General features: G+C 50.3%; 1 protein-coding gene across 4 annotated transcripts in view; it reads right to left on the bottom strand.

The window, feature by feature from the left end:
- Positions 1-708: 708 nt before the first annotated feature.
- LOC135570958 (islet cell autoantigen 1-like protein) overlaps positions 709-22,943 on the bottom strand; it is a 125,686-nt gene continuing 103,451 nt past the window's right edge. For 3 of the 4 annotated variants that reach the window (XM_065016776.1, XM_065016777.1, XM_065016778.1), the window contains exons 10-11: positions 18,102-18,170; positions 710-1,469 (exon numbers count right to left, since the gene is read on the bottom strand). In XM_065016776.1, the coding sequence (XP_064872848.1) occupies positions 949-1,469; positions 18,102-18,170 (590 nt within the window). In that variant the 3' untranslated portion in view covers positions 710-948. Of the gene's footprint in view, positions 1,470-18,101; positions 18,171-22,943 lie in introns of all 4 variants that reach the window. The other variant, XM_065016780.1, reaches the window with a different exon arrangement.

Genomic DNA, 22,943 nt, shown 5'->3' with positions numbered 1-22,943 from the left:
GATGTGTGAGGCTTCCAGGGAGAGAGAGAGATGTGAGAGGCTCCCAGAGAGAGAGAGAGATGTGTGAGGCTCCCAGGGACAGAGAGATGTGAGAGGCTCCCAGAGAGAGAGAGATGTGAGAGGCTCCCAGGGAGAGAGAGATGTGAGAGGCTCCCAGGGAGAGAGAGAGATGTGAGAGGCTCCCAGAGAGAGAGAGATGTGAGAGGCTCCCAGGGAGAGAGAGATGTGAGAGGCTCCCAGGGAGAGAGAGATGTGAGGCTCCCAGGGACAGAGAGATGTTTGAGGCTCCCAGGGAGAGAGCGATGTGTGAGGCTCCCAGGGACAGAGAGATGTTTGAGGCTCCCAGGGAGAGAGAGATGTGTGAGGCTCCCAGGGACAGAGATATGTGAGAGGCTCCCAGGGAGAGAGAGATGTGTGAGCCTCCCAGGGAGAGAGAGAGATGTGAGAGGCTCCCAGAGAGAGAGAGATGTGTGTGAGGCTCCCAGGGAGAGAGAGATGTGTGTGAGGCTCCCAGGGACAGAGAGATGTGTGAGGCTCCCAGGGACAGAGAGATGTGTGTGAGGCTCCCAGGGAGAGAGAGATGTGTGAGGTTCCCAGGGAGAGAGAGATGTGTGAGGCTCCCAGGGAGAGAGAGAGATGTGAGAGGCTCCCAGGGAGAGAGAGAGATGTGTGAGGCTCCCAGGGAGAGAGAGAGATGTGTGAGGCTCCCAGGGAGAGAGAGATGTGTGAGGCTCCCAGGGAGAGAGAGATGTGTGAGGCTCCCAGGGAGAGAGAGATGTGTGAGGCTCCCAGGGACAGAGAGATGTGTGAGGCTCCCAGGGAGAGAGAGAGATGTGTGAGGCTCCCAAGGAGAGAGAGATGTGAGGCTCCCAGGGAGAGAGAGATGTGTGAGGCTCCCAGGGACAGAGACATGTGTGAGGCTCCCAGAGAGAGAGAAATGTGAGGCTCCTAGGGAGAGAGAGATGTGTGAGGCTCCCAGGGACAGAGAGATGTGTGAGGCTCCCAGGGAGAGAGAGAGATGTGTGAGGCTCCCAGGGAGAGAGAGATGTGAGAGGCTCCCAGGGACAGAGAGATGTGTGAGGCTCCCAGGGAGAGAGAGATGTGTGAGGCTCCCAGGGACAGAGAGATGTGAGGCTCCCAGGGAGAGAGAGATGTGAGGCTCCCAGGGAGAGAGATGTGTGAGGCTCCCAGGGAGAGAGAGATGTGAGAGGCTCCCAAGGACAGAGAGAGATGTGTGAGGCTCAGAGGGACAGAGAGATGTGTGAGGCTCCCAAGGAGAGAGAGATGTGAGAGGCTGCTGGGCTGCACACCTCCAAACCCCCAGGGACCACCAGAGGCTGCTGTGGTCTGTAGAGGGGCCAGAGGCTGCATGGAGGAGGAGAGGCCAGGCTGGGGCTGGTCACAGGCCAGGAGTAAGAGGTCGTCATCGGTGCTGGCTGCACTGAGATGCCCACTGAGGTCACACAGGGCTGGGGAACAGGAGGATGGTTAGAGAGGACAGGGTTGGGGAACAGGAGGATGGTTAGAGAGGACAGGGTTGGGGAACAGGAGGATGGCTATTGGAGAACAGGAGGATGGTTAGAGAGGACAGGGTTGGGGTACAGGAGGATGGTTAGAGAGGACAGGGTTGGGGAACAGGAGGATGGCTATTGGAGAACAGGAGGATGGTTAGAGAGGACAGGGTTGGATAACAGGAGGATGGTTAGAGAGGACAGGGTTGGATAACAGGAGGATGGCTAGAGGACATGGTTGGGGGATGGTTAGAGAGGACAGGGTTGGGGAACAGGAGGATGGTTAGAGAGGACAGGGTTGGGGAACAGGAGGATGGTTAGAGAGGATAGGGTTGGGGAACAGGAGGATGGTTAGAGAGGACAGGGTTGGGGAACAGGAGGATGGTTAGAGAGGACAGGGTTGGATAACAGGAGGATGGTTAGAGAGGACAGGGTTGGGGAACAGGAGGATGGTTAGAGAGGACAGGGTTGGGGAACAGGAGGATGGTTATTGGAGAACAGGAGGATGGTTAGAGAGGACAGGGTTGGGGTACAGGAGGATGGTTAGAGAGGACAGGGTTGGGGAACAGGAGGATGGCTATTGGAGAACAGGAGGATGGTTAGAGAGGACAGGGTTGGATAACAGGAGGATGGTTAGAGAGGACAGGATTGGATAACAGGAGGATGGTTAGAGAGGACAGGGTTGGATAACAGGAGGATGGCTAGAGGACATGGTTGGGGGATGGTTAGAGAGGACAGGGTTGGGGAACAGGAGGATGGCTATTGGAGAACAGGAGGATGGTTAGAGAGGACATGGTTGGGGTACAGGAGGATGGTTAGAGAGGACAGGGTTGGATAACAGGAGGATGGTTAGAGAGGACAGGGTTGGATAACAGGAGGATGGCTAGAGGACATGGTTGGGGGATGGTTAGAGAGGACAGGGTTGGGGAACAGGAGGATGGTTAGAGAGGACAGGGTTGGGGAACAGGAGGATGGTTAGAGAGGATAGGGTTGGGGAACAGGAGGATGGTTAGAGAGGACAGGGTTGGGGAACAGGAGGATGGTTAGAGAGGACAGGGTTGGATAACAGGAGGATGGTTAGAGAGGACAGGGTTGGGGAACAGGAGGATGGTTAGAGAGGACAGGGTTGGGGAACAGGAGGATGGTTAGAGAGGACAGGGTTGGATAACAGGAGGATGGTTAGAGAGGACAGGGCTGGGGAACAGGAGGATGGTTAGAGAGGACAGGGTTGGATAACAGGAGGATGGTTAGAGAGGACAGGGTTGGATAACAGGAGGATGGCTAGAGGACAGGGTTGGGGTACAGGAGGATGGTTAGAGAGGACAGGGTTGGATAACAGGAGGATGGTTAGAGGACAGGGTTGGATAACAGGAGGATGGTTAGAGAGGACAGGGTTGGATAACAGGAGGATGGTTAGAGAGGACAGGGTTGGGGTACAGGAGGATGGTTAGAGAGGACAGGGTTGGGGAACAGGAGGATGGTTAGAGAGGACAGGGTTGGAGTACAGGAGGATGGTTAGAGAGGACAGGGTTGGGGTACAGGAGGATGGTTAGAGAGGACAGTGTTGGGGAACAGGAGGATGGTTATTGGAGAACAGGAGGATGGTTAGAGAGGACAGGGTTGGGGTACAGGAGGATGGTTAGAGAGGACAGGGTTGGGGAACAGGAGGATGGTTAGAGAGGACAGGGTTGGATAACAGGAGGATGGCTAGAGGACAGGGTTGGGGTACAGGAGGATGGTTAGAGAGGACAGGGTTGGAGTACAGGAGGATGGTTAGAGAGGACAGGGTTGGGGTAAAGGAGGATGGTTAGAGAGGACAGGGTTGGGGAACAGGAGGATGGTTAGAGAGGACAGGGTTGGGGAACAGGAGGATGGTTAGAGAGGACAGGGTTGGGGTACAGGAGGATGGTTAGAGAGGACAGGGTTGGATAACAGGAGGATGGTTAGAGAGGACAGGGTTGGGGAACAGGAGGATGGTTAGACAGGACAGGGTTGGGGAACAGGAGGATGGTTAGAGAGGACAGGGTTGGGGTACAGGAGGATGGTTAGAGGACAGGGTTGGGGAACAGGAGGATGGTTAGAGAGGACAGGGTTGGATAACAGGAGGATGGTTAGAGAGGACAGGGTTGGGGAACAGGAGGATGGTTAGAGAGGACAGGGTTGGAGTACAGGAGGATGGTTAGAGGACAGGGTTGGGGTACAGGAGGATGGCTAGAGGACAGGGTTGGGGTACAGGAGGATGGTTAGAGAGGACAGGGTTGGATAACAGGAGGATGGTTAGAGAGGACAGGGTTGGATAACAGGAGGATGGTTAGAGAGGACAGGGTTGGGGAACAGGAGGATGGTTAGAGAGGACAGGGTTGGGGAACAGGAGGATGGTTAGAGAGGACAGGGTTGGGGTACAGGAGGATGGCTAGAGGACAGGGTTGGGGTACAGGAGGATGGTTAGAGAGGACAGGGTTGATAACAAGAGGATGGTTAGAGAGGACAGGGTTGGATAACAGGAGGATGGTTAGAGAGGACAGGGTTGGGGAACAGGAGGATGGTTAGAGAGGACAGGGTTGGGGAACAGGAGGATGGTTAGAGAGGACAGGGTTGGGGTACAGGAGGATGGTTAGAGAGGACAGGGCTGGGGAACAGGAGGATGGTTAGAGAGGACAGGGTTGGGGAACAGGGGGATGGTTAGAGAGGACAGGGTTGGATAACAGGAGGATGGTTAGAGAAGACAGGGTTGGGGAACAGGAGGATGGTTAGAGAGGACAGGGTTGGAGTACAGGAGGATGGTTAGAGAGGACAGGGTTGGGGAACAGGAGGATGGTTATTGGAGAAGAGGAGGATGGTTAGAGAGGACAGGGTTGGGGTACAGGAGGATGGTTAGAGAGGACAGGGTTGGGGAACAGGAGGATGGTTAGAGAGGACAGGGTTGGATAACAGGAGGATGGTTAGAGAGGACAGGGTTGGAGTACAGGAGGATGGTTAGAGAGGACAGGGTTGGGGTACAGGAGGATGGTTAGAGGACAGGGTAGGGGAACAGGAGGATGGTTAGAGAGGACAGGGTTGGGGTACAGGAGGATGGTTAGAGAGGACAGGGTTGGGGAACAGGAGGATGGTTAGAGAGGACAGGGTTGGGGTACAGGAGGCTGGTTAGAGAGGACAGGGTTGGGGAACAGGAGGATGGTTAGAGAGGACAGGGTTGGAGTACAGGAGGATGGTTAAAGAGGACAGGGTTGGATAACAGGAGGATGGTTAGAGAGGACATGGTTGGGGTACAGGAGGATGGTTAGAGGACAGGGTTGGATAACAGGAGGATGGTTAGAGGACAGGGTTGGGGTACAGGAGGATGGTTAGAGAGGACAGGGTTGGGGAACAGGAGGATGGTTAGAGAGGACAGGGTTGGGGTACAGGAGGCTGGTTAGAGAGGACAGGGTTGGGGTACAGGAGGATGGTTAGAGAGGACAGGGTTGGAGAACAGGAGGATGGTTAGAGAGGATAGGGTTGGGGTACAGGAGGATGGTTAGAGAGGACAGGGTTGGGGAACAGGAGGATGGTTAGAGAGGACAGGGTTGGGGTACAGGAGGATGGTTAGAGAGGACAGGGTTGGATAACAGGAGGATGGTTAGAGGACAGGGTTGGGGTACAGGAGGATGGTTAGAGAGGACAGGGTTGGGGTACAGGAGGCTGGTTAGAGAGGACAGGGTTGGGGTACAGGAGGATGGTTAGAGAGGACAGGGTTGGAGAACAGGAGGATAGAGACTAAAGAGTAAAACCAGAAGCAGGTGGGCGGAGTTAGCAGAGCGGTGAAACCAACAGACAGAATCAACATGATTCTAGCTTGGTTGGGGGGCACTCAGTAGCTTGCAAGATGTTATAGTTCTCTGGCACTTCAACATGAATCCCCATCAGTTATCATTAGTTTCTGCATAGCTAATAGCAGCAGTAGCAAACTAATGTTCCTAGCAACTTTGGGAAGATTATATAAATGCAATTGTGTGCACCCTCAACAGCTAAACTTGAAATAAAATGACCGTTTTCACCTCCCTCCCTTCCACTTTCGGCAACCTCACCTCCAATGACAGTTGTTTTGGTAGCAGGTTAGGCCATATCTCTCATCATCTCCGCTCATAGTGATGTTGTGTTTTAGAAGTTGGTATATTCGTCTAAGGTATCATGTATGGCAGGGGTCTCCAATCTTTTATAGCATAAGAGCTACTTTAAAAAAAAAATGAAACATGGCAAGCTACTGTTTTTTTTCTAGCTTTCAAATAGGCCCATTCTTCATTTTTCCCCTCTCTCTGCTACTCTTCTCCTGGTCCTTACTATACTAGAGGAAGTAGTGCACTATGTTGTCAACTCTTCCCTGGTCCTTAGTGTACTAGAGGAAGTAGGGCACTATGTTGTCAACTCTTCCCTGGTCCTTAGTGTACTAGAGGAAGTAGGGCACTATGTTGTCAACTCTTCCCTGGTCCTTAGAGAGGAAGTAGGGCACTATGTTGTCAACTCTTCCCTGGTCCTTAGTGTACTAGAGGAAGTAGGACACTATGTTGTCAACTCTTCCCTGGTCCTTAGAGAGGAAGTAGGACACTATGTTGTCAACTCTTCCCTGGTCCTTAGAGAGGAAGTAGGACACTATGTTGTCAACTCTTCCCTGGTCCTTAGAGAGGAAGTAGGACACTATGTTGTCAACTCTTCCCTGGTCCTTAGAGAGGAAGTAGGACACTATGTTGTCAACTCTTCCCTGGTCCTTAGTGTACTAGAGGAAGTAGGGCACAATGTTGTCAACTCTTCCCTGGTCCTTAGAGAGAAAGTAGTGCACTGTTGTAAACTATTCCCTGGTCCTTAGTGTACTAGAGGAAGTAGTGCACTATGTTGTCAACTCTTCCCTGGTCCTTAGAGAGGAAGTAGGACACTATGTTGTCAACTCTTCCCTGGTCCTTAGAGAGGAAGTAGGACACTATGTTGTCAACTCTTCCCTGGTCCTTAGTGTACTAGAGGAAGTAGGACACTATGTTGTCAACTCTTCCCTGGTCCTTAGTGTACTAGAGGAAGTAGGGCACTATGTTGTCAACTCTTCCCTGGTCCTTAGTGTACTAGAGGAAGTAGTGCACTATGTTGTCAACTCTTCCCTGGTCCTTATAGAGGAAGTCGGGCACTATGTTGTCAACTCTTCCCTGGTCCTTAGTGTACTAGAGGAAGTAGGGCACTATGTTGTCAACTCTTCCCTGGTCCTTAGTGTACTAGAGGAAGTAGGACACTATGTTGTCAACTCTTCCCTGGTCCTTAGTGTACTAGAGGAAGTCGGGCACTATGTTGTCAACTCTTCCCCTGGTCCTTAGAGAGGAAGTAGGACACTGTTGTCAACTCTTCCCTGGTCCATAGTGTACTAGAGGAAGGAGGGCACAATGTTAGGGGTTGGAGGGAGGGTTAGGGGTTAGAGGGAGGGTTAGGGGTTAGAGGTAGGGTTAGGGGTTAGAGGTAGGGTTAGGAGTTAGGGGTAGGGGTTAGGAGTTAGGGGTTAGAGGTTAGGGGTTAGAGGTTAGGGGTAGGAGTTAGGACCCTATAAAATATGTCATATATATTTTCCCAAATTCATTTTTTTTTCAGTTTTATTTTTCCTGGTTTTAGATGTTTTACAGTTGTCAAAATTACAGTTGTTCAACAAAATGAGATGTTCTGAGTCCATGCTGAAATCACAGAACACAATTACTTTAGGTCTGGAAGACCTTTTGTGTAATTAACCTTTAATTGTGCATCTGGCCCTTTAATTGTGCATCTGGCCCTTTAATTGTGCATCTGGCCCTTTAATTGAGCATCTGGCCCTTTAATTGAGCATCTGGCCCTTTAATGGCTCATCTGGCCCTTTAATGGCTCATCTGGCCCTTTAATTGTGCATCTGGCCCTTTAATTGTGCATCCGGTCCAGTGAGGGATGCTCCATCTAATGTGCCGGCCCAGTGAGGGATGCTCCATCTAATGTGCCGGCCCGGTGAGGGATGCTCCATCTAATGTGCCGGTCCGGTGAGGGATGCTCCATCTAATGTGCCGGCCCAGTGAGGGATGCTCCATCTAATGTGCCGGCCCAGTGAGGGATGCTCCATCTAATGTGCCGGCCCAGTGAGGGATGCTCCATCTAATGTGCCGGCCCAGTGAGGGATGCTCCATCTAATGTGCCGGCCCAGTGAGGGATGCTCCATCTAATGTGCCGGCCCAGTGAGGGATGCTCCATCTAATGTGCCAGTGAGGGATGCCCAGTGAGGATGCTCCATCTAATCAGTGAGGGATGCTCCATCTAATGTGCCGGTCCAGTGAGGATGCTCCATCTCCAATGTGCCGGTCCAGTGAGGGATGCTCCATCTAATGTGCCGGTCCAGTGAGGGATGCTCCATCGGTCCAGTGAGGGATGCTCCATCTAATGTGCCGGCCCAGTGAGGGATGCTCCATCTAATGTGCCGGTCCAGTGAGGGATGCTCCATCTAATGTGCCGGCCCAGTGAGGATGCTCCATCTAATGTGCCGGTCCAGTGAGGGATGCTCCATCTAATGTGCCGGTCCAGTGAGGGATGCTCCATCTAATGTGCCGGTCCAGTGAGGGATGCTCCATCTAATGTGCCGGTCCAGTGAGGGATGCTCCATCTAATGTGCCGGCCCAGTGAGGGATGCTCCATCTAATGTGCCGGTCCAGTGATGTGAGGGATGCTCCATCTAATGTGCCGGCCCAGTGAGGGATGCTCCATCTAATGTGCCGATGTGCCGGTCCAGTGAGGGATGCTCCCAGTGAGTGGGATGCTCCATCTAATGTGCCGGTCCAGTGAGGGATGCTCCATCTAATGTGCCGGTCCAGTGAGGGATGCTCCATCTAATGTGCCGGTCCAGTGAGGGATGCTCCATCTAATGTGCCGGCCCAGTGAGGGATGCTCCATCTAATGTGCCGGTCCAGTGAGGGATGCTCCATCTAATGTGCCGGTCCAGTGAGGGATGCTCCATCTAATGTGCCGGCCCAGTGAGGGATGCTCCATCTAATGTGCCGGTCCAGTGAGGGATGCTCCATCTAATGTGCCGGTCCAGTGAGGGATGCTCCATCTAATGTGGCCCAGTGAGGGATGCTCCATCTAATGTGCCGGTCCAGTGAGGGATGCTCCATCTAATGTGCCGGCCCAGTGAGGGATGCTCCATCTAATGTGCCGGTCCAGTGAGGGATGCTCCATCTAATGTGCCGGTCCAGTGAGGGATGCTCCATCTAATGTGCCGGCCCAGTGAGGATGCTCCATCTAATGTGCCGGTCCAGTGAGGATGCTCCATCTAATGTGCCGGTCCAGTGAGGGATGCTCCATCTAATGTGCGGTCCAGTGAGGGATGCTCCATCAGTGAGGGATGCTCCATCTAATGTGCCGGCCCAGTGAGGGATGCTCCATCTAATGTGCCGGTCCAGTGAGGGATGCTCCATCTAATGTGCCGGCCCAGTGAGGGATGGGATGCTCCATCTAATGTGCCGGCCCAGTGAGGATGCTCCATCTAATGTGCCGGTCCAGTGAGGGATGCTCCATCTAATGTGCCGGTCCAGTGAGGGATGCTCCATCTAATGTGCCGGCCCAGTGAGGGATGCTCCATCTAATGTGCCGGTCCCAGTGAGGGATGCTCCATCTAATGTGCCGGCCCAGTGGAGGATGCTCCATCTAATGTGCCGGTCCAGTGAGGGGATGCAGTCCATCTAATGTGCCGGTCCAGTGAGGGATGCTCCATCTAATGTGCCGGTCCAGTGAGTGGGATGCTCCATCTAATGTGCCGGTCCAGTGAGGGATGCTCCATCTAATGTGCCGGCCCAGTGAGGGATGCTCCATCAGTGTCCAGTGGGATGCTCCATCTAATGTGCCGGTCCAGTGAGGGATGCTCCATCTAATGTGCCGGTCCAGTGAGGGATGCTCCATCTAATGTGCCGGTCCAGTGAGGGATGCTCCATCTAATGTGCCGGTCCAGTGAGGGATGCTCCATCTAATGTGCCGGTCCAGTGAGGATGCTCCATCCATCTAATGTGCCGGTCCAGTGAGGGATGCTCCATCTAATGTGCCGGTCCAGTGAGGGATGCTCCATCTAATGTGCCGGTCCAGTGAGGGATGCTCCATCTAATGTGCCGGTCCAGTGAGGGATGCTCCATCTAATGTGCCTTCCCAGTGAGGGATGCTCCATCTAATGTGCCGGTCCAGTGAGGATGCTCCATCTAATGTGCCGGTCCAGTGAGGGATGCTCCATCTAATGTGCCGGTCCAGTGAGGGATGCTCCATCTCCAGTGAATGTGCCGGCCCAGTGAGGGATGCTCCATCTAATGTGCCGGTCCAGTGAGGGATGCTCCATCTAATGTGCCGGCCCAGTGAGGGATGCTCCATCTAATGTGCCGGTCCAGTGAGGGATGCTCCATCTAATGTGCCGGTCCAGTGAGGGATGCTCCATCTAATGTGCCGGTCCAGTGAGGGATGCTCCATCTAATGTGCCGGTCCAGTGAGGGATGCTCCATCTAATGTGCCGGTCCAGTGAGGGATGCTCCATCTAATGTGCCGGCCCAGTGAGGGATGCTCCATCTAATGTGCCGGCCCAGTGAGGGATGCTCCATCTAATGTGCCGGTCCAGTGAGGGATGCTCCATCTAATGTGCCGGGCCAGTGAGGGATGCTCCATCTAATGTGCCGGTCCAGTGAGGGATGCTCCATCTAATGTGCTGCCCAGTGAGGTGCTCCATCTAATGTGCCCCAGTGAGGGATGCTCCATCTAATGTGCCGGTCCAGTGAGGGATGCTCCATCTAATGTGCCGGTCCAGTGAGGGATGCTCCATCTAATGTGCCGGTCCAGTGAGGGATGCTCCATCTAATGTGCCGGTCCAGTGAGGGATGCTCCATCTAATGTGCCGGTCCAGTGAGGGATGCTCCATCTAATGTGCCAGTGAGGGATGCTCCATCTAATGTGTCCAGTGAGGGATGCTCCATCTAATGTGCCGGCCCAGTGAGGGATGCTCCATCTAATGTGTCCAGTGAGGGATGCTCCATCAGTGAGGGATGCTCCATCTAATGTGCCGGCCCAGTGAGGGATGCTCCATCTAATGTGCCGGCCCAGTGAGGATGCTCCATCTAATGTGCCGGCCCAGTGAGGATGCTCCATCTAATGTGCCGGTCCAGTGAGGGATGCTCCATCTAATGTGCCGGTCCAGTGAGGGATGCTCCATCTAATGTGCCGGCCCAGTGAGGGATGCTCCATCTAATGTGCCGGTCCAGTGAGGGATGCTCCGGCCCAGTGAGGGATGCTCCGGCCCAGTGAGGGATGCTCCATCTAATGTGCCGGTCCAGTGAGGGATGCTCCATCTAATGTGTCTGGTGAGGGATGCTCCATCTAATGTGCCGGCCCAGTGAGGGATGCTCCATCTAATGTGCCGGCCCAGTGAGGGATGCTCCATCTAATGTGCCGGCCCAGTGAGGGATGCTCCGGCCCAGTGAGGGATGCTCCATCTAATGTGCCGGTCCAGTGAGGGATGCTCCATCTAATGTGTCTGGTGAGGGATGCTCCATCTAATGTGCCGGCCCAGTGAGGGATGCTCCATCTAATGTGCCGGTCCAGTGAGGGATGCTCCATCTAATGTGTCTGGTGAGGGATGCTCCATCTAATGTGCCGGCCCAGTGAGGGATGCTCCATCTAATGTGTCTGGTGAGGGATGCTCCATCTAATGTGCCGGTCTGGTGAGGGATGCTCCATCTAATGTGCCGGCCCAGTGAGGGATGCTCCATCTAATGTGATGGTCCAGTGAGGGATGCTCCATCTAATGTGCCGGCCCAGTGAGGGATGCTCCATCTAATGTGCCGGCCCAGTGAGGGATGCTCCATCTAATGTGATGGTCCAGTGAGGGATGCTCCATCTAATGTGATGGTCCAGTGAGGGATGCTCCATCTAATGTGATGGTCCAGTGAGGGATGCTCCATCTAATGTGATGGTCCAGTGAGGGATGCTCCATCTAATGTGATGGTCCAGTGAGGGATGCTCCATCTAATGTGATGGTCCAGTGAGGGATGCTCCATCTAATGTGATGGTCCAGTGAGGGATGCTCCATCTAATGTGATGGTCCAGTGAGGGATGCTCCATCTAATGTGATGGTCCAGTGAGGGATGCTCCATCTAATGTGATGGCCCAGTGAGGGATGCTCCATCTAATGTGATGGTCCAGTGAGGGATGCTCCATCTAATGTGATGGTCCAGTGAGGATGCTCCATCTAATGTGATGGTCCAGTGAGGGATGCTCCATCTAATGTGATGGTCCAGTGAGGGATGCTCCATCTAATGTGATGGTCCAGTGAGGGATGCTCCATCTAATGTGATGGTCCAGTGAGGGATGCTCCATCTAATGTGATGGTCCAGTGAGGGATGCTCCATCTAATGTGATGGTCCAGTGAGGGATGCTCCATCTAATGTGATGGTCCAGTGAGGGATGCTCCATCTAATGTGATGGTCCAGTGAGGGATGCTCCATCTAATGTGCCGGCCCAGTGAGGGATGCTCCATCTAATGTGATGGTCCAGTGAGGGATGCTCCATCTAATGTGATGGTCCAGTGAGGGATGCTCCATCTAATGTGATGGTCCAGTGAGGGATGCTCCATCTAATGTGATGGTCCAGTGAGGGATGCTCCATCTAATGTGATGGTCCAGTGAGGGATGCTCCATCTAATGTGATGGTCCAGTGAGGGATGCTCCATCTAATGTGATGGTCCAGTGAGGGATGCTCCATCTAATGTGATGGTCCAGTGAGGGATGCTCCATCTAATGTGATGGTCCAGTGAGGGATGCTCCATCTAATGTGATGGTCCAGTGAGGGATGCTCCATCTAATGTGATGGTCCAGTGAGGATGCTCCATCTAATGTGATGGCCCAGTGAGGGATGCTCCATCTAATGTGATGGTCCAGTGAGGGATGCTCCATCTAATGTGATGGTCCAGTGAGGGATGCTCCATCTAATGTGATGGTCCAGTGAGGGATGCTCCATCTAATGTGATGGTCCAGTGAGGGATGCTCCATCTAATGTGATGGTCCAGTGAGGGATGCTCCATCTAATGTGATGGTCCAGTGAGGGATGCTCCATCTAATGTGATGGTCCAGTGAGGGATGCTCCATCTAATGTGATGGTCCAGTGAGGGATGCTCCATCTAATGTGATGGTCCAGTGAGGGATGCTCCATCTAATGTGATGGTCCAGTGAGGGATGCTCCATCTAATGTGATGGTCCAGTGAGGGATGCTCCATCTAATGTGATGGTCCAGTGAGGGATGCTCCATCTAATGTGATGGTCCAGTGAGGGATGCTCCATCTAATGTGATGGTCCAGTGAGGGATGCTCCATCTAATGTGATGGTCCAGTGAGGGATGCTCCATCTAATGTGATGGTCCAGTGAGGGATGCTCCATCTAATGTGATGGTCCAGTGAGGGATGCTCCATCTAATGTGATGGTCCAGTGAGGGATGCTCCATCTAATGTGATGGTCCAGTGAGGGATGCTCCATCTAATGTGATGGTCCAGTGAGGGATGCTCCATCTAATGTGCCGGCCCAGTGAGGGATGCTCCATCTAATGTGATGGTCCAGTGAGGGATGCTCCATCTAATGTGATGGTCCAGTGAGGGATGCTCCATCTAATGTGATGGTCCAGTGAGGGATGCTCCATCTAATGTGATGGTCCAGTGAGGGATGCTCCGGCCCAGTGAGGGATGCTCCGGTCCAGTGAGGGATGCTCCATCTAATGTGATGGTCCAGTGAGGGATGCTCCGGCCCAGTGAGGGATGCTCCGGTCCAGTGAGGGATGCTCCGGCCCAGTGAGGGATGCTCCGGCCCAGTGAGGGATGCTCCGGCCCAGTGAGGGATGCTCCGGCCCAGTGAGGGATGCTCCGGTCCAGTGAGGGATGCTCCGGCCCAGTGAGGGATGCTCCGGCCCAGTGAGGGATGCTCCGGCCCAGTGAGGGATGCTCCGGTCCAGTGAGGGATGCTCCATCTAATGTGATGGTCCAGTGAGGGATGCTCCATCTAATGTGATGGTCCAGTGAGGGATGCTCCATCTAATGTGATGGTCCAGTGAGGGATGCTCCATCTAATGTGATGGTCCAGTGAGGGATGCTCCATCTAATGTGATGGTCCAGTGAGGGATGCTCCATCTAATGTGATGGTCCAGTGAGGGATGCTCCATCTAATGTGATGGTCCAGTGAGGGATGCTCCATCTAATGTGATGGTCCAGTGAGGGATGCTCCATCTAATGTGATGGTCCAGTGAGGGATGCTCCATCTAATGTGATGGTCCAGTGAGGGATGCTCCATCTAATGTGCCGGCCCAGTGAGGGATGCTCCATCTAATGTGATGGTCCAGTGAGGGATGCTCCATCTAAGGGATGCTCCATCTAATGTGATGGTCCAGTGAGGGATGCTCCATCTAATGTGATGGTCCAGTGAGGGATGCTCCAGTGATGGTCCAGTGAGGGATGCTCCGGCCCAGTGAGGGATGCTCAGTGAGGGATCGGCCCAGTGAGGGGATGCTCCATCTAATGTGATGGTCCAGTGAGGGATGCTCCGGCCCAGTGAGGGATGCTCCGGTCCAGTGAGGGATGCTCCGGCCCAGTGAGGGATGCTCCGGTCCAGTGAGGGATGCTCCGGCCCAGTGAGGGATGCTCCGGTCCAGTGAGGGATGCTCCGGTCCAGTGAGGGATGCTCCGGCCCAGTGAGGGATGCTCCGGCCCAGTGAGGGATGCTCCGGCCCAGTGAGGGATGCTCCGGTCCAGTGAGGGATGCTCCGGTCCAGTGAGGGATGCTCCGGTCCAGTGAGGGATGCTCCGGCCCAGTGAGGGATGCTCCGGTCCAGTGAGGGATGCTCCGGTCCAGTGAGGGATGCTCCGGCCCAGTGAGGGATGCTCCGGCCCCCGGTCCAGTGAGGGATGCTCCGGTCCAGTGAGGGATGCTCGGTCCAGTGAGGGATGCTCCGGTCCAGTGAGGGATGCTCCGGTCCAGTGAGGGATGCTCGGTCCAGTGAGGGATGCTCCGGTCCAGTGAGGGATGCTCCGGCCCAGTGAGGGATGCTCCGGTCCAGTGAGGGATGCTCCGGCCCAGTGAGGGATGCTCCGGTCCAGTGAGTGGGATGCGGCCCCGGCCCAGTGAGGGATGCTCCGGTCCAGTGAGGGATGCTCCGGCCCAGTGATGGGATGATCCGGCCCAGTGAGGGAGGGATGCTCCGGTCCAGTGTCCAGTGAGGATGCTCCAGTGAGGGGTCCAGTGAGGGATGCCCGGTCCAGTGAGGGATGCTCCGGTCCAGTGAGGGATGTCCAGTGAGGGATGCTCCGGCCCAGTGAGGGATGCTCCGGCCCAGTGAGGGATGCTCCGGTCCAGTGAGGGATGCTCCGGTCCAGTGAGGGAGGGATGCTCCGGTCCAGTGAGGGATGCTCCGGCCCAGTGAGGATGCTCCGGCCCAGTGAGGGATGCTCCGGCCCAGTGAGGGATGCTCCAGTGAGGGATGCCCAGTGAGGGATGCTCCGGTCCAGTGAGGGATGCTCCGGCCCAGTGAGGGATGCTCCGGTCCATGTGAGTGGATGTCCAGTGAGGGATGCTCCGGCCCAGTGAGGGATGCTCCGGTCCAGTGAGGGATGCTCCGGCCCAGTGAGGGATGCTCCGGTCCAGTGAGGGATGCTCCGGTCCAGTGAGGGATGCTCCGGTCCAGTGAGGGATGCTCCGGTCCAGTGATGGGATGTAATGCCGGTCCAGTGAGGATGCTCCGGTCCAGTGAGGGATGCTCCGGTCCAGTGAGGGATGCTCCGGTCCAGTGAGGGATGCTCCGGTCCAGTGAGGGATGCTCCGGTCCAGTGAGGGATGCTCCGGTCCAGTGAGGGATGCTCCGGTCCAGTGAGGGATGCTCCATCTAATGTGATGGTTCTGTACTGCTGCTGCTCATTTCATGGAAAAGTTTGGAAATAATAGATACAAATGATCTACTTCCTCGTGATCTACTTCCTCGTGATCTACTTCCTCGTGATCTACTTCCTCGTGATCTACTTCCTCGTGATCTACTTCCTCGTGATCTACTTCCTCGTGATCTACTTCCTCGTGATCTACTTCCTCGTGATCTACTTCCTCGTGATCTACTTCCTCGTGATCTACTTCCTCGTGATCTACTTCCTCGTGATCTACTTCCTCGTGATCTACTTCCTCATGATATACGTCCTCATGATATACGTCCTCATGATATACTTCCTCATGATATACGTCCTCATGATATACTTCTCATGATATACGTCCTCATGATATACTTCCTCATGATATACTTCTGCCAGGTAAAACTACTTTATAGTTAACATTTAACTGAGAAGGTTTTGGGGAAAGTATTTCTGTCAACAAGATGACATCAACTGACTACACATGGAGTGATAGACAAACACGCTCCACACAGACAGACAAACAGACAGACAGACAGACAGACAAACACGCTCCACACAGACAGACAGACAGACAGACAGACAGACAAACACGCTCCACACAGACAGACAAACAGACAGACAGACAAACACGCTCCACACAGACAGACAGACAGACAGACAGACAAACACGCTCCACACAGACAGACAAACAGACAGACAGACAGACAGACAGACAGACACAGACAAACACGCTCCACACAGACAGACAGACAGACAGACAGACAGACAAACACGCTCCACACAGACAGACAGACAGACAGACAGACAGACAGACAGACAGACAGACAGACAGACAGACAGACAGACAGACAGACAGACAAACACGCTCCACACAGACAGACAGACACGCTCCACGCAGACAGACAGACAGACAAACACGCTCCACACAGACAGACAGACAGACAGACAGACAGACAGACAGACAGACAGACAGACAGGCAGACAGACAGGCAGACAGACACGCTCCACGCAGACAGACAGACAGGCAGACAGACACGCTCCATACAGTAGTTTGGCTAGCTACTCATAGGTGGGCTGGTAGCTAACACTAACCCTTAACCCTAACCCCTAACCCTAACCCTTAACCCTAAACCTTAACCCCTAACCCCTAACTCTAACCCCTAACCCTGACCCCTAACCCTTAACCCTAACCTGCTGGAGACCCCTGGTGTATGGAAAAACCTCAACACTTAGATACCTTTTACAATTACAATTATCAAAATATAAGTGAATAAGGACTAGCTTCTGCACAGAACAATGCCATAAAGAATCGCAACACGCATGTAGACGAACATACACACACGCACCAGAGTCCAGACTAGCACACAGAGAGTCCCAACACGCATGTAGACGAACATACACACACGCACCAGAGTCCAGACTAGCACACAGAGAGTCCCAACACGCATGTAGACGAACATACACACACGTACCAGAGTCCAGACTAGCACACAGAGAGTCACAACACGCATGTAGACGAACATACACACACGTACCAGAGTCCAGACTAGCACACAGAGAGTCCCAACACGCATGTAGACGAACATACACACACGTACCAGAGTCCAGACTAGCACACAGAGAGTCACAACACGCATGTAGACGAACATACACACACGCACCAGAGTCCAGACTAGCACACAGAGAGTCCCAACACGCATGTAGACGAACATACACACACGTACCAGAGTCCAGACTAGCACACAGAGAGTCACAACACGCATGTAGACGAACATACACACACGTACCAGAGTCCAGACTAGCACACAGAGAGTCCCAACACGCATGTAGATGAACATACACACACGTACCAGAGTCCAGACTAGCACACAGAGAGTCACAACACGCATGTAGACGAACATACACACACGTACCAGAGTCCAGACTAGCACACAGAGAGTCCCAACACGCATGTAGACGAACATACACACACGCACCAGAGTCCAGACTAGCACACAGAGAGTCACAACACGCATGTAGACGAACATACACACACGCACCAGAGTCCAGACTAGCACACAGAGAGTCACAACACGCATGTAGACGAACATACACACACGTACCAGAGTCCAGACTAGCACACAGAGAGTCACAACACGCATGTAGACGAACATACACACACGCACCAGAGTCCAGACTAGCACACAGAGAGTCACAACACGCATGTAGACGAACATACACACACGCACCAGAGTCCAGACTAGCACACAGAGAGTCACAACACGCATGTAGACGAACATACACACACGTACCAGAGTCCAGACTAGCACACAGAGAGTCACAACACGCATGTAGACGAACATACACACACGTACCAGAGTCCAGACTAGCACACAGAGAGTCACAACACGCATGTAGACGAACATACACACACGCACCAGAGTCCAGACTAGCACACAGAGAGTCACAACACGCATGTAGACGAACATACACACACGCACCAGAGTCCAGACTAGCACACAGAGAGTCACAACACGCATGTAGACGAACATACACACACGCACAGTCCAGACTAGCACACAGAGAGTCACAACACGCATGTAGACGAACATACACACACGTACCAGAGTCCAGACTAGCACACAGAGAGTCACAACACGCATGTAGACGAACATACACACACGTACCAGAGTCCAGACTAGCACACAGAGAGCTTTCACTGGTGTGGCTCTGTCCATCAGCAGCATGGAAGGGGCCTGGAAACCACATCAAGTACATCATGTCAACATGTTATAGCCTATCTAGCCCAGTAGGGGTCAGTATATAATGTAATGTTATAGTATATCTAGCCCAGTAGGGGTCAGTATATAATGTAATGTTATAGTATATCTAGCCCAGTAGGGGTCAGTATATAATGTAATGTTATAGTATATCTAGCCCAGTAGGGGTCAGTATATAATGTAATGTTATAGCCTATCTAGCCCAGTAGGGGTCAGTATATAATGTAATGTTATAGCCTATCTAGCCCAGTAGGGGTCAGTATATAATGTAATGTTATAGTATATCTAGCCCAGTAGGGGTCAGTATATAATGTAATGTTATAGCCTATCTAACCCAGTAGGGGTCAGTATATAATGTAATGTTATAGCCTATCTAGCCCAGTAGGGGTCAGTATATAATGTAATGTTATAGTATATCTAGCCCAGTAGGGGTCAGTATATAATGTAATGTTATAGCCTATCTAGCCCAGTAGGGGTCAGTATATAATGTAATGTTATAGCCTATCTAGCCCAGTAGGGGTCAGTATATAATGTAATGTTATAGCCTATCTAGCCCAGTAGGGGTCAGTATATAATGTAATGTTATAGTATATCTAGCCCAGTAGGGGTCAGTATATAATGTAATGTTATAGCCTATCTAGCCCAGTAGGGGTCAGTATATAATGTAATGTTATAGCCTATCTAGCCCAGTAGGGGTCAGTATATAATGTAATGTTATAGCCTATCTAGCCCAGTAGGGGTCAGTATATAATGTAATGTTATAGCCTATCTAGCCCAGTAGGGGTCAGTATATAATGTAATGTTATAGCCTATCTAGCCCAGTAGGGGTCAGTATATAATGTAATGTTATTGCCTATCTAGCCCAGTAGGGGTCAGTATATAATGTAATGTTATAGCCTATCTAGCCCAGTAGGGGTCAGTATATAATGTAATGTTATTGCCTATCTAGCCCAGTAGGGGTCAGTATATAATGTAATGTTATAGCCTATCTAGCCCAGTAGGGGTCAGTATATAATGTAATGTTATAGCCTATCTAGCCCAGTAGGGGTCAGTATATAATGTAATGTTATAGTATATCTAGACCAGTAGGGGTCAGTATATAATGTAATGTTATAGCCTATCTAGCCCAGTAGGGGTCAGTATATAATGTAATGTTATAGCCTATCTAGCCCAGTAGGGGTCAGTATATAATGTAATGTTATAGCCTATCTAGCCCAGTAGGGGTCAGTATATAATGTAATGTTATAGCCTATCTAGCCCAGTAGGGGTCAGTATATAATGTAATGTTATAGCCTATCTAGCCCAGTAGGGGTCAGTATATAATGTAATGTTATAGCCTATCTAGCCCAGTAGGGGTCAGTATATATACTGTAATGTTATAGTATATCTAGCCCAGTAGGGGTCAGTATATAATGTAATGTTGTAGTATATCTAGCCCAGTAGGGGTCAGTATATAATGTAATGTTATAGCATATCTAGCCCAGTAGGGGTCAGTAGGGGTCAGTATATAATGTAATGTTATAGCATATCTAGCCCAGTAGTAGGGGTCAGTAGGGGTCAGTATATAATGTAATGTTATAGTATATCTAACCCAGTAGGGGTCAGTATGGGGTCAGTATATAATGTAATGTTATAGTATATCTAACCCAGTAGGGGTCAGTATATAATGTAATGTTATAGCATATCTAGCCCAGTAGGGGTCAGTATATAATGTAATGTTATAGTATATCTAACCCAGTAGGGGTCAGTAGGGGTCAGTATATAATGTAATGTTATAGCCTATCTAGCCCAGTAGGGGTCAGTATATAATGTAATGTTATAGCATATCTAGCCCAGTAGGGGTCAGTATATAATGTAATGTTGTAGTATATCTAGCCCAGTAGGGGTCAGTATATAATGTAATGTTATAGCATATCTAGCCCAGTAGGGGTCAGTAGGGGTCAGTATATAATGTAATGTTATAGCATATCTAGCCCAGTAGGGGTCAGTAGGGGTCAGTATATAATGTAATGTTATAGTATATCTAACCCAGTAGGGGTCAGTAGGGGTCAGTATATAATGTAATGTTATAGTATATCTAGCCCAGTAGGGGTCAGTATATAATGTAATGTTATAGCCTATCTAGCCCAGTAGGGGTCAGTATATAATGTAATGTTATAGTATATCTAGCCCAGTAGGGGTCAGTATATAATGTAATGTTATAGTATATCTAGCCCAGTAGGGGTCAGTATATAATGTAATGTTATAGCCTATCTAGCCCAGTAGGGGTCAGTATATAATGTAATGTTATAGTATATCTAGCCCAGTAGGGGTCAGTATATAATGTAATATTATAGCCTATCTAGCCCAGTAGGGGTCAGTATATAATGTAATGTTATAGTATATCTAGCCCAGTAGGGGTCAGTAGAGGTCAGTATATCATGTAATGTTATAGTATATCTAGCCCAGTAGGGGTCAGTATATAATGTAATGTTATAGTATATCTAGCCCAGTAGGGGTCAGTATATAATGTAATGTTATAGTATATCTAGCCCAGTAGGGGTCAGTATATAATGTAATGTTATAGTATATCTAGCCCAGTAGGGGTCAGTATATAATGTAATGTTATAGCCTATCTAGCCCAGTAGGGGTCAGTATATAATGTAATGTTATAATATATATAGCCCAGTAGGGGTCAGTATATAATGTAATGTTATAGTATATCTAGCCCAGTAGGGGTCAGTATATAATGTAATGTTATAGTATATCTAGCCCAGTAGGGGTCAGTATATAATGTAATGTTATAGCCTATCTAGCCCAGTAGGGGTCAGTATGGGTCAGTATATAATGTAATGTTATAGTATATCTAGCCCAGTAGGGGTCAGTATATAATGTAATGTTATAGCCTATCTAGCCCAGTAGGGGTCAGTATGGGTCAGTATATAATGTCATGTTATAGTATATCTAGCCCAGTAGGGGTCAGTATATAATGTAATGTTATAGCCTATCTAGCCCAGTAGGGGTCAGTATATAATGTAATGTTATAGTATATCTAGCCCAGTAGGGGTCAGTATGTAATGTAATGTTATAGCCTATCTAGCCCAGTAGGGGTCAGTAGGGGTCAGTATATAATGTAATGTTATAGCCTATCTAGCCCAGTAGGGGTCAGTATATAATGTAATGTTATAGTATATCTAGCCCAGTAGGGGTCAGTATATAATGTAATGTTATAGCCTATCTAGCCCAGTAGGGGTCAGTATATAATGTAATGTTATAGCCTATCTAGCCCAGTAGGGGTCAGTATATAATGTAATGTTATAGCCTATCTAGCCCAGTAGGGGTCAGTATATAATGTAATGTTATAGTATATCTAGCCCAGTAGGGGTCAGTATATAATGTAATGTTATAGCCTATCTAGCCCAGTAGGGGTCAGTATATAATGTAATGTTATAGCCTATCTAGCCCAGTAGGGGTCAGTATATAATGTAATGTTATAGCCTATCTAGCCCAGTAGGGGTCAGTATATAATGTAATGTTATAGCCTATCTAGCCCAGTAGGGGTCAGTATATAATGTAATGTTATAGCCTATCTAGCCCAGTAGGGGTCAGTATATAATGTAATGTTATTGCCTATCTAGCCCAGTAGGGGTCAGTATATAATGTAATGTTATAGCCTATCTAGCCCAGTAGGGGTCAGTATATAATGTAATGTTATTGCCTATCTAGCCCAGTAGGGGTCAGTATATAATGTAATGTTATAGCCTATCTAGCCCAGTAGGGGTCAGTATATAATGTAATGTTATAGCCTATCTAGCCCAGTAGGGGTCAGTATATAATGTAATGTTATAGTATATCTAGCCCAGTAGGGGTCAGTATATAATGTAATGTTATAGCCTATCTAGCCCAGTAGGGGTCAGTATATAATGTAATGTTATAGCCTATCTAGCCCAGTAGGGGTCAGTATATAATGTAATGTTATAGCCTATCTAGCCCAGTAGGGGTCAGTATATAATGTAATGTTATAGCCTATCTAGCCCAGTAGGGGTCAGTATATAATGTAATGTTATAGCCTATCTAGCCCAGTAGGGGTCAGTATATAATGTAATGTTATAGCCTATCTAGCCCAGTAGGGGTCAGTATATACTGTAATGTTATAGTATATCTAGCCCAGTAGGGGTCAGTATATAATGTAATGTTGTAGTATATCTAGCCCAGTAGGGGTCAGTATATAATGTAATGTTATAGCATATCTAGCCCAGTAGGGGTCAGTAGGGGTCAGTATATAATGTAATGTTATAGCATATCTAGCCCAGTAGGGGTCAGTAGGGGTCAGTATATAATGTAATGTTATAGTATATCTAACCCAGTAGGGGTCAGTAGGGGTCAGTATATAATGTAATGTTATAGTATATCTAACCCAGTAGGGGTCAGTATATAATGTAATGTTATAGCATATCTAGCCCAGTAGGGGTCAGTATATAATGTAATGTTATAGTATATCTAACCCAGTAGGGGTCAGTAGGGGTCAGTATATAATGTAATGTTATAGCCTATCTAGCCCAGTAGGGGTCAGTATATAATGTAATGTTATAGCATATCTAGCCCAGTAGGGGTCAGTATATAATGTAATGTTGTAGTATATCTAGCCCAGTAGGGGTCAGTATATAATGTAATGTTATAGCATATCTAGCCCAGTAGGGGTCAGTAGGGGTCAGTATATAATGTAATGTTATAGCATATCTAGCCCAGTAGGGGTCAGTAGGGGTCAGT

Source organism: Oncorhynchus nerka, unplaced genomic scaffold, assembly GCF_034236695.1.
Source record: "Oncorhynchus nerka isolate Pitt River unplaced genomic scaffold, Oner_Uvic_2.0 unplaced_scaffold_874, whole genome shotgun sequence".
In the NCBI taxonomy this organism is placed as follows: domain Eukaryota; kingdom Metazoa; phylum Chordata; class Actinopteri; order Salmoniformes; family Salmonidae; genus Oncorhynchus; species Oncorhynchus nerka.
The sequence above is the reverse complement of the archived record's forward strand: the minus strand, read 5'-3'. Positions and strand labels throughout refer to the sequence as shown.